The sequence below is a fragment of the Protopterus annectens genome, chromosome 7.part0 (genome assembly GCF_019279795.1).
Source record: "Protopterus annectens isolate FY-2018-M chromosome 7.part0, PAN1.0, whole genome shotgun sequence".
Classification (NCBI taxonomy): Eukaryota; Metazoa; Chordata; order Ceratodontiformes; family Protopteridae; genus Protopterus; species Protopterus annectens.
Window position 1 is genome coordinate 583,566,054 of NC_056739.1, and position 13,088 is coordinate 583,579,141.

Genomic DNA, 13,088 nt, shown 5'->3' on the forward strand with positions numbered 1-13,088 from the left:
TTTAGAATGTATTCCTTATGAAACAAGAAAATAACTAACATAATGTCACAGCTGGCCATTACATCACAAGTCCTCTATGTGGTCTTCTTGTGTTTAATTCTGTCTCAGCAAAAAAGGGTGTCTCTCTCTCCCCCCAGACATTCTCAATGTTATAATGATAATGCAAAAAGGTTGCCCCAGTACAAACTTTTCTGGTATCTTTCTGTTCAGCACTTTATGGTGTCATGTTTAACATATTAATATTTTACCCGAACTTCTTTTCATTTTTTTCTCAGCCTCATTATTTGGCAGTCATTAGCTTTTAGACAATTCTATAAACTCTTACATATTTGTTCTCTATTACCTTGTACTTTAACCTTTGCCATTGGCAAAAAGGCAACATTTTACCACCAGACCTTTTGTAAGGTCACTTACAAAGATTCTGTAAAGAACGGAACTTTGTTTGCAGTACCCACTGATCACAGGCCTTTCTTTAGCACAGGCTTAATTTTCTATGACCATCAGTGCTACACTCTAGCCAATGTTCTGTATACACACACACACACACACACACACACACACACACACACACACACAGACACACACACAGACACAGACACAGACACACACACACACACAGACACCCCTCTCTCAGACACACTCCCAAGTCTGTGGTAGCATCAGATTTCTTCAAAAGTCTAAATAGGGCACTTGGAAACCTTCATTTTTATTTGATATGCTTGTAAAAATGACAAACAACTCTTGCATATGTCTAGCATGGATCTCTGCTTGAGCCATTTACAGAGTTCAGCGCTTTACAGTTTTATTGCTTTTGATAATGTGCTGGCAAGACAACAATCAGCATTTTTTACAAATAAAAAGACAGTTCTATAGAAATTGTATATATTTATATAGAGATATATAACTATACAGCATGTACAGCAATTCCATCTGATTATGGAAATACTAATGAGGGTGAAAAAACAGTCACACAGTGACATGTATGGTGTCTTTAAACAATGGTCAGCTCATGACTTTCAGGCAGTCCACAGCTCACTTTGTGCTCATTGAAGAGTTTTTTGAGGGCTTCCATATATAGTATATGATACTTGTTAACCTCTTCTTCAGATGGCTTGGTAATCCGGGTCACTGATACAGGCCTGCCCACTGTAAAGACAAAACATTTAAATTTCATTTTGTTTTCGTTACATGCCTACAACTGTACTCAGCTTTTCATCTACAAACATGTAATCATCTTCTTTGGCTCTTACCTGCCCACAAACCCACCACTGCCTGCTGGATCTGAAAAAGATACATCAATAAACCACTACAAGAAGTTGTGGAAATGACAGACATTTATATACTCACTGCAGCAAATCTTTGAAAGAAAACTCTGCGGTAGGTTGAAGACTTGGACGCATTCCTTTTATGACTTCTCATGTGGATCTTAAAATCTTAAGCTTGTGGCCTGTGCTACCACACATTCTGACCATGTGCCAGAATTAATGTACATCCAGGTCCACAAATCCACAGTTGGTAACCCGCACTCAAACTAGGTGGGTAGTGTATATATAAGAACACACTAAATGACAAGATTACTGAACTGCTTTTAACTGCATATTAAAACTTGAAAAGAGACCACAGCTCTGTCTCTTGTGAGTCAGACAGAAATTAAAACAGGTCAGTTAAGGTTAATTATCTGTGAGCTGAGGGGGTGGAGCTAGGAACTAAACCTTTTATTTAAGGGGTAAAATAAAACATTTTAGAATTCTCCAACCCTCCACCCTATTACTGTTGTGTTCTTAAACACAACTATCTTTCTAGTTGCCTGCCCCTTATGTTAATTTGACCATATATCTCGTTTCCTCTCTGCTTTGACTGGCTGGTGTGAGTAAGCACAAAATTATCATTTTGTGAAATCACTCCTCTTCAGCTATTTAAATTTATTGGTTATCCTACTGTATTCCATAGCACCAGAATACAAAAGTGCCCACCCCTTTCAATCTATCTTGCTCTTTTAAAAACAGTGGCTCTCCACTAAATCTTTTTAGACAAGTTACTCACTTTCATATCTAGCTGCTTAGTGCACACTGCAGTGTTTAGGATAATCTATTTTTTCATCTTTCCTTTAAACATCTATTGCAAGACCACCAGTTATTAGAGAGCCCACGTTCTGCCTCTCAGTAGTCATCTTGGGATCAGTGCTTTTCTTTTCTCTTGGTGAGAGAAGAAGTACAGTGACATTATTTCCTGGAAATGGCTGATCACCAGAAAGCCTTATAACTGCTTTATAGGTGACAGATTGGAATCTGTGCTTATTTTCTGATCCTGGTGAGAGTAGGAGCAGAGTGCACGGATTCCTGACTCTTTCTGATTGGAGAGTTGGTGTCTGCGCTTGACGTACCCGATTGGTCTGTTTGCTATTCGAGGCATCTACCAAAAAAAGGCTACAAGCCTACAGACCCTTGCATCATCTGGGACAAGACTGTGGATCACCAAACAGGCTATGGCCTCCTTCGTTTCTTGGGATTGGTGCTAACATTTTGCTTCTGGTGAGAGAAGAAGCAAAGGAGTATTGTATCCCAACAAAGTGAAGCTGTGGTGAGACCAGCATTAGTAGTAGCCAGGCAGTAGCCATTCATGTGACTCCCCTTTTTTCATCATTCTTGGCATGCTAATTCGTTGTTTTCAGTAAGTACCACTTGATTTCTTTCTAACGTCACAATACCTGCCTAAATACTTCATCCTTAAATTTTCAGGGTCTACTTATTATTTTCCCCTCAAATGTGTGGCAGTGCTCTGTACAGACATTTTTCCTGTAAAAGCACAATTTCTCCAATATCTAGTTGAACACAGGACAACTAGTTTGCAGTGACAAGCACTGTCCACATAGTTGCAAACCAGATACTAATGACAGTGACTGATATTCACACTCTAAAAGTCTAATCAATAAAAGGGTCTATATTAGAACATCGAAGTTTCAAAACTTCGAATGTTCTAATATCGAACCCTATTCAGCGAAAGCTGAAAACATTGAACATACAGAACAGCAAAATTTTTCCTAGGGAAAAAATTTGCTGTTCCAAAACACATACACACAACACAAGCACACCAAACAAACAGCAATCCACACACATACACCTAAAATCTTACACCTAACCCTACACTAAACTATATACACACCACTAACTATCCACTTACATTAACCCAAACCCTAACCCTAAGGTCCATCACTATCACACACTCACCTCACCCGCACCCTAACCCTAACTCACCCACCCCGCCCTAACCCTCACGTCCACACAATCGCACACTTACCTGACCCGCACCCTAACCCTAACTCACCTAACCCGCCCTAACCCTCATGTCCACACAATCGCACACATACCTAACCTGTGCCCTAACCCTAACTCACCTGGCCCAATCGAACCCTCATGTCCACACAATCGCACAAATACCTAACCCGCACCCTAACCCTAACCCACACTCAATTGCACACTTATCTGAACCCAACCTGTAACTTTCCACCACAGCACTGAAAATACCAAAGTAACAGAAACGGACAACTGAATTCTTTCCCTAGGAAAAAATTTGTTTTTTTGTTGCTTCGATATTTTCAGCTTTCGCTGAATAGGGTTCAATATTAGAACATTCGAAGTTTTGAAACTTCGATGTTCTAATATAGACCCTCAAAAAAAAGGGTCTGTTGCTTGCCATGGATATGAACTTTTCCTGCTGTCTCTGTTACTAGCTTGGTGGATATAGGCATCCTGAGGCACTGTAGAAATTGCCTCATGTTTACTGGCAACCAGTTAATTCTCAAACAAACTGATATGGTAAGTGAGAGATGTATTTACACAACGTCACTGGAGGCAAAGCTCTCACATAAAAGTACACCTAATGTCAATAAGGTTGTCAGTAGTACACATGCTGCATCCATCATGCATAATTCAAAACAGACATATAGACCCACATATACTAAGGCACTTGCATGTAATCTTCCTAAACCACAAAGACCTCCTAGACAAAGAACACATACGAAATACCCTCAGCAGCCCCAAATGCACTCTTTCAAAACAACACCCACATCAACACATAGAGCTACAGCTCATGGAGCCTCTACCTCTAAGTCCATAAGGCAAGTCACCACACAATCCAACATTCTAGTCAATAGACACTCCATTGTGAGACTCTGATGTCCCTCTCACCAGGCTGAGTAAGGAGAAAGTTACAGTCAGTTGCTTACCAGGGGCTAGGATCTGCCACATTAGGCATGCACTCAGGTCACTGGATCACAATTACCAATATAATTCTGTCATAGACCATGTGGGAGTAAATGACCTGAGACATGCCTCCCTAGACTATATGAAGAGAGACATCATAGAGCTTTTAGAATATGTGTCTCAGGCTGGCATGAGCCTAGCATTGAGCAGTATTTTACCTTCTCCAAGGATGATGCCACAATATGAACAAAAGATGACTGACTTTAATAATTTGCTTAGTTTCTGGTGTCATTCTAAGGGAGTGTAACATCTGTTAGCATGGAAGGAGATGGTCAACAGACCACGCTGCTTTGCCAGGATCTGTACCTCTCCCCTCAAGGCTTTTGAAAGTTAGCTAAAACGCTGTCTTCCCCCATAGTGCCTTTTTTAGTCAATGTCAAACTGAAAGTACTTCTGACATAGCAAATTAAAACCAAGAAAATTTAAAGGTATTACTGCTCATTGCTAGGAGCCTAAACAAAAAACTCCATTACCTGGAAGCTCTCTTTACCCTAGAGAATGCTAATGTCTGTGCAGTCTCTGAGACATGGTTTAAAACCGTGGAGAGCACACCAACAGTGCAAAGTTATAATGCCTTCCACACATTTAGACCAGCTACTTCACAAGCAGGGACTAAAAGTGGAGGTGTCTCTATTTACATCAAAAATAAATATACTTCAAGGCTGGTCAAACAGGACAATGCACTTGAGCTGCTCCATGTTCAAATCACCATAGATAAAATCTAATATCACTTCCTTCCAAACTGAGGTGGTGGTGCTGCGGTAGCGTTGTCGCCTCATAGCAAGCAAGACGTTGTCCCGTTCGATTCTCAACTAGAGCGTCTTCTGTGTGGAGGGATACGTGAATGGGGCATGCCTTCGTTGAAGGTTGTGCATCAGGGTTGGTAACCCGGTACATAAAAATCCACTACCAATCATTAGCGGACCGGAGTTCTGCTGTGGCGACCCCTAACCGGGAAAAGCCGAAAGACACAAACAAACTTCCTTCCAAGCTATAGTTCCCCCTCTATGACCCAGGAAACGCATATTAGGTATTTAAACTTATTAGAAACACTAACCATCCAACCCAATACCATATTCATGGGTGACTTTAATTACCACACTATTAATTGGGAATCCTTTACGACATCAAATGTACATGCACCTACCCCACCCTAACCCTCACGTCCACACAGATTCCTGGATTTTGTAAACACAAACTCCCTGGACGAGATAATCGATACACCAACTAGGGGTGCGACCATACTGGACCTGGTCCTCACTACTATGAGAAAGTGCTGGACACTCCCTACCGCAATGCCTGCCCTGGTAAGGTCAGACCACAAAATGGTCTCCCCTGAAGTAAAAATAAAACTGGACCACCAGTTAAACCAGGAATATTCAGGAACTATTCAAAGGCTAACCTCCTGTATTAAGTGAGAACCTGGCAAAATTTAAAGCCCCTATAAACCCTAAGAACACTTCTGCCTATGCAGAACTGTTCACAGAAACCATGTACAAGAATGTTAATAGCTGTACAGAGGCAGCTATACCCACCAGGAAGAAGTACAGAACTAACTCAAAAGACAAGCCACCCTAGTGGAATCAGAAAATCAAATGGATGTTTAATAGGAGGAAGAAAATAAAGGCAAAAATTAGGAGGTGCAGCACACAGCAGGATAAACACACTCTCATTAAACTAAACAAACTCAGGCGACAACTAAAGTCTACCAAAGCCAAATTTGAGGTAAGTTTGGCCTCTCAAGCCAAGGACAACCACAATGCATTCTTTAGCTATGTCCACAACCTCAAAGGTATTACACAATTGTGTGCAGAGCTCATTGTAAATGGAGCCACCTATACTGAGCCAGAAGATATAGCAAGCCTCTGGGCTGATAAATTCAGTTTCAACTTTACTCCTCTCTCCCCCTCAACCTTCCCTCAGGAAATATCATCAAATACAATTCCCTCTACTCTGACTAGGGAATCGGTCCTTAATGCTCTAAGACCAAGAACACTGTATCGATGGGCCTAGACAATGTCCCAGGTTGCCTTCTAAATAGTATGAAAAATTACCTATCGGGACCTCTGGAATTACTATTTAACTGTAAACACCAAACAGGCTTCATGTCTCATGAATGGAGAAAGGCAACAGTCATCCCTCTGCATAAAAGTGGGCCATTTACAGACCCTAGAAACTACAGACCCATAAGTCTCACTAGTCTTATATGTAAAGCCATATATAAAAAAATATCACGGAGATGATCAACAGATATACAGTAAATCTCCAGACAGTGGACCCAACCCATATTGGTTTCATCAAGGACAGATCATGCTTACTCAATCTGGTGGACTTTTGAGAAGGTCACCAAAGCAATGGATGAGGGCAAAATCGTTCACAATGCCTACCTTGACCTGACCAAAGCATTTAACACAATAAATAATATAAATAATATATAATGGCTATAGATAAGGGAAAGGAGGTACACATGGCTTACTTTGACCTTGCTAAAGATTTGACACAATTCCCCATTCAGGCATTATTGATATGCTCAGCAGCCTGAGCATAAACCCTTATTGTCACAAGATGGATTGCAAACTGGCTCTCAGACAGATCCCATAAAGTAAGAGTAGCAGGATCTATGTCCGAATCCAGACCAGTAACGAGTGGTGTGCCTCAGGGCTCTGTCCTGGGGCCCCTCCTGTTTGGCATATACTTCTCAGAAGTACAGGCAAGCACGGAAGGGCTGTGGCTGACTATGTTTGCGGACTGCAAACTGGGTGCTATAATAGAGTCTCCGGCCGACATGGAGATCCTCCAGAAGGGCCTAAATGAGACTGATGCATGGTGTCAAAGGCATGGTCTCAAGCTAAATGCACAAAAAATGCATAGTAATCCCCTTTGGAAAAAAACAGAGTACCCGCAAACTACAACATAGGAGGTAATCCCCTGAAATCTGAAGAAGAAATAAGGGATCTAGGGACCCAAGTAGATAGTCAGCTTTCCTTCGATAACCATGTTGCCAAAGTGGTTAGAATATCCTTCTATGTGACCAATCTGATCACGAAAGGGTTCGCATCAAGATCTAAGGATGTAATGGTGCCCCTCGACTCTTCCCTCATCAGACCCATTATCGAGTACAATGCACCAATTGGAATGTACCTGGCTAGACATCTCCAGCAGCTGGAGAGACCACAGAGGTACCTAACCAAAAAAATGACTGGCCTCAAACAGCTGCCCTATGCAGCACGATTGAAAAAGCTAAGACTGTTCTCTGTTGCCTACTGCTTTCTCAGAGGCGATCTCTGTCTAACGTACAGAGCCATGTCCAACCCAGAATTGTTGAACATGCTCCACCTTAGCAAAACCAAATCTACTCGAGCTGCATGCTCTAGGGATATAAACCTCAACACAACAATGAATAGAACATGCTGAAGAGATAGATTCCCTTCGCAGAGACTTCCCTTACTATGGAACAGGGTCCCGATCTACATAAGACAGAGCCCCTCACTATCACTCTTCAAAAGGAACCTTGATGAGTGGATGGGTAACAGAAAGTTCACACTGGGGATCACACCAACAGCACTACTTGATAGGGGCCAAGGGTACTAGCTGCTAGTACAAGGGTCTAGGGAACTACTAAAGGGGTGGTGAATACCGTGCTACGTGGCTGGGCTAATATATGCCTTCGGGCAGATAGCCCAGTACCAACCTATGAACCTATAACCGACTCGGGCATTGTTAACAAACTGAAGAGGTTAGGTACAAACCCGTACATCACATGGTGGACAGCCAACCGGCTTACAGACAGGACCCAGGAAGTTAGAACTGGGGAATCCACCTCTACAAAGAGGCTAGTTACAAGTGGAGTCCCTCAGGGACCAGTCTTTGGACCGCTGCTTTTTGGCATTTACTTCTCAGAAGTCAAGGCCAATGTCAGTGGTCTCTGGTTGACTAAATTTGCAGATGATTGCAAATTAGGAGCTGCCATTGAATCTCACACTGACACAAATGTTCTCCAGTAGGGGCTGATACAGACAAACAACTGGTGTCAGAGTCATGGACTAAAACTAAATGACAAAAAATGCATAATAGTATCCTTTGGGATGTCACTTATCCTTGGTAACTGTCATATTAACAACATGTTGTCCCAGTAGTCAGGGACTTAGTAATCTAGCCTTTGATCATTTGTCTACAGGGGTGAGGAAATCATTCTATGTTGCGCAACTTATAAACAAAAGGTATGGCATTTAAGTCGAAGGAAGTCATTGTTCCACTGTATTTGGCATTCATCAGACCTATCATTGAGTACAATGTCTCCTTTGGCATGTACCAAACCAGGCATATCCAACAACTGGAACATTCACAGAGGTCCCTCACTAAAAGAATACAGGGCATAAGTAATGCATCCTATACAGACAAAGGCCCTGTACCTGTTTTCTGTCTCCTACAGGCTTTTGAGGGGACATCTATGCCTGGCATACAGGACATTGTCAGACCCCACTCTGATGGACCTCCTGCATATCCACAAAACAAACAGTACCAGAATCACCCATTCTAAAGACTTAAACCTTGCCTGTGATATAAATAGGACCTTCTGGAGAAAAAGGTATGTATCCTAGAGACTACTCCATCTACGGAACAGGCTCCACAACCATGTGAAGCAGAGTTCCTCCCTAATCCAATTCAAGTGCAACTTGGCCAACTGGATGGGAAACCAGAAATTCATCCCTGGTTTGGCACCTATGTCTCTGATGCAAACAGGTGACCTGTAAATGGTTTATCTCCCAGGCTCATGATTACACTTATCAAAGTAATCAGGACTCGTTAGAGATTTGGGATGTGTGGCTAGACTTAAAAAGGCCCTTGTTGTTGTTAGCCTAGTAAACACCTATGAACTATAAATCTGAAATGTAACAACAGCTCTATTTTCAAACCGTTAGCAGATGGAACATCTTATGACTGGGAGTACAAGAAGGAACAATGCATTCAATGCAAGGGCCCCCCTCTTATTTCTTATTTTATATTGTATCCAATATGCTGATGACTCCACTATCATTTGCTCTCCCTCATCTCAAACTGATCTTCATTCTCATACACAAAAAGCCTTCTCTACTATAGAAAAATGGTTCTCTAACCACTGTCTTCTCCTTAACCCTAAAAAAACTAAATTGCTGCTCTTCAACCCTTCTCACCTACCACCCCCTCTCCATTTCACACTTACATCTGAAGATGGTACTGTTATCTCTCCAGACCCCACTACCAAACTACTAGGAATTACTATTGACAATCAACTTAAATTTGATTATCACATAAATTCTACAATTAAATCTACTAATAAAAAACTTGGTTCCCTCTACCGCATTAAACCCTTCCTGACACCAACAACTAGAACCACAATAGCCAGAACTCACTTAATCTCTACCCTGTTATATGCTTCCCCCATATACACAAATCTTTCCAAACATAATCTTAATAATCTGACTAGATCATACAATAATATTGCAAGATTTGCCACCAACTCTCCTTATAGGACCCATCACTGTCAGAATCTAAAACAGCTAGGCTGGCTTGAATTACCACTACTATTATAATTTAATCAACTCACAATTGCCCACAAAGCCCTTTACCAACCTAGTAACACCCCAATTCTCTCGACCCTTATAAGACCTTATAATAACCTGAAGAATCTGCGCTTTGCCAACAAAATGTTGATACACATTTCCTTCTCAAATAACTTAGCAGGCAAATCTCTATTTTCAAACACAGTGGGTAAAATATGGAATCAACTACCAAAGGTGATCCGGGTTTAGGCTTGTCCAACTGGTGACTGGAACTGCCCTGTACCTGTTCAAATGTCAGAAGTAGCACATGGGCAGAGTTGGTCCCAATTTTGGGTTGGGAGGGTGGCCTAATGGGTAAGGTGTTTGCCTTGTAAGCACAATGTGCAGGGTTTGAGTCTCACAAGGGATAATTGGCTAGGCTTAAAATGTCTCGCAATGGCAGTTAGCTTAGTATGAACCTATGAACCTATGAAATGATCTGACCACCCTCTCCTCTCTCCCATTATTTAAAACCAAACTAAAACTCTTTCTCTCTAATCACTGGTTATGCTCTTGTAATAACCCAGACTATCTTTACTATTCTTTTCTTTTATAAAATACCTGATGCTAACATATTTCTACTCCCTACCTTATATCTTTACTACTTTCTTTGATTATTACTAGTCCCTCCCTTTAGTCTTTACACTCCCTTCTCCTGTAATCATCAATCCTATTAACCTTTCCTTCTGTCTTATTACTACTTCTGTTAACTCAAGAACTTGTACTCTATATAATGTCACTGTCTAACGATGCTTTCCTTTCTTTATCGTAATAAGTTGTTTTTGAAATGTTAAGTCCTTCAAATGTAATGTTCAAATGCTATGTAATGTTTTTCTATATTTTATTATGTTGTATAACTGGAGCTTTTCTCCTCGTGCCTCCACTGAAAATGGATATGTATCCAGTTGGACTAACCCGGTAAACAAAAGTAAATAAATAAATAAATTTTCTGGAGCTTTCTTCAGAAGGTGGAAAACCTGAGCTGGTCCCAAGGAGCATCTTGCTTAACTGGAACACATGAAATAGTCCCCAGACTACTTTCAACACAACCCAATCCACAGTCAAACACATCTGCATAACTGCTAGGACAACAGTAGTCTCTGTAGAGACAGAGAGACTATTCTCTGTAATCATGGAGTGACAACAGTAAACCTTAGCTTTTGTGTAGGACCTGCAATATGAAAAAGAATCTTCCTCCTCATTCCACAGAGGATTTTGTCTACTATCCATACGCCTCTGCTCTGCTGGAAGGAGAAGCATGTAAGAAGCACTACATCCCTTCAGGAAGTGAACGCAACTTCCATAAGATGTTATGAACATTGTCTTGATGAAGCTAAAATTCCAGCTGAGGGCTCATGCTGTGAAAAGAGTTGCCCTTAGGGCATACATATGAAGTACAAAAGCACATTAATTGGCTAACGGCTCATTTCTCTACACAATGATTGCTTCCCTGACTATGAAAATGAGAAGACGTGAGCACTGCTCAGTCAATTTATTCAAGCATCACACTATTGTAAACAAAAACAGTAAATCTTCAGCATCCAGAATCTAAGTAAGGAACACCACCCAAAGCTTAAAGAGAATGGTGTGAACACAATGTTCCACAGGACTCCTACTTCCTTGGGCCAAGGCAGACCTGATGTGGGCTGTTCATAGGAACAATACTTAGCAATCGATCGCACAGACCATAAGAGGCCAGTAGACACACTTAAAGGTTTTGACACCCCTTATGAGTAATTCATAGTATCCACCTCCAAAACCAAGCAGGGCAGTACATCATTCATAGGTTGGTACTAGGCTATCGGCCCTAAGCCCTATACAAGTCTAGCCATAACAATTCCCTGGCTATTTCTTCCCACAATATTTACTTCCCTAGACCCATGTCTAGCAGGGTGACTGAAGTGATCCCCGGGTGAATTTCCTTCCTCCCATCCAATCGTCAAGGTTCCTTTTGAAGAGGGCCAAAGAGGCGCTCTGCTTGACATGTATGGGCAGTCTATTCCAGAGTCTGGGGAGTCTCTGGGTCAGGAACCTATCCCTCCAGCATGTTTTGTTTATTGTGATGACAATGTTTAGATCCCTGGAACATGTGGCTCTGTGGGATTGGGATTTCTTTAAGTGTATCGTGTCCAACAGCTCTGGGTTTGACATGGCCTTGTATGTTAAGCAGAGATCACCTCTGAATAGGCAATATGTGACAGAGTATAGCTGGAGTTTTTTAAGGCGGTCAGCGTAGGGCATTTGCTTTAGGCCTGTGATTCATTTAGTGAGGTATTTCTGCGGCCTTTCCAGTTGCTGCAGATGTCTTGAGAGGTACATACCAAATAGGGCATTGTATTTTATAATGGGTCTAATGAGGGAAGAGCACAGTGGGACAATCACCTCCTTTTTTCTGGATGAAAAGCCCTTAGTGATGAGGTGTGCCACAAAGAAGGATTTCCTGACTGATAATCTTGTTGTATATTTATGTCCACTCAAACAACAGACAAAAGAAATATTCTGCCTGACCTGCAGTGGTAACTTATTTCACTCACTGGGAATATGTCATGTTATGAACCTAATGCCCCAGTGAGTCTTGTTTGTTGGTCTAAATATAGATCACCAGTATGAGTGTTTGTAGAGCCACTGGCTTTGTGAAGAAATAGGGTACTAAATAGAACTGGGTCTTAAATGGCAAGAAAAGCAAGTCACAGGTCATCTTTATTTACTTACTTTAACATTTGTTAACTGGGAAAGTCTGACTTGGAACAAAGCCAATTTTCAGCAGTGGCCTGGGGAGAAACACTCCAGACGCATGTCTTTGTAATGTGGGAGGAAACCTGAACAGCTGGAGGCAACCCACACAAACGCAGGGAGGACATGCAGACTCCACACAGAAGGCACCTCAGTCATGAATCGAACTGGAGAACCTCTTGCTTTGAGGCAACAATGTTACCGCTGCGCCGTCTCACCACAATTGGTTGCCTACAGCATATAAGGAAAGAATGTTAATCTTTTGGGTAATTGAAGGATTGTAAGTCCTTTAATTATTTTGTTTAAAAATCACTGGGGCCTTTCCAGCTGGGCAATATGCTTGGAGTTGTACATACCAAAGGGAATACTGTATTTGATTACTGTTGCATAAGTGGAAATATCATGATTTATTAACAGAGACTTGTCTGCATAACACCCAAGTCTGTCATGATCGTATGCATTTGAAGAGAAATACCACTGATATGAAGCGGGAACTACTGACTGCTACTAT

At 41.5% G+C, this 13,088-nt stretch overlaps 1 protein-coding gene across 3 annotated transcripts in view; it reads right to left on the reverse strand.

The window, feature by feature from the left end:
• Nucleotides 1-682: 682 nt before the first annotated feature.
• MOGAT3 (monoacylglycerol O-acyltransferase 3) overlaps nt 683-13,088 on the reverse strand; it is a 208,640-nt gene continuing 196,234 nt past the window's right edge. For all 3 annotated transcript variants that reach the window (XM_044077169.1, XM_044077170.1, XM_044077171.1), the window contains exon 8: nt 683-1,146. In XM_044077169.1, the coding sequence (XP_043933104.1) occupies nt 992-1,146 (155 nt within the window). In that variant the 3' untranslated portion in view covers nt 683-991. The remainder of the gene's footprint in view (nt 1,147-13,088) is intronic.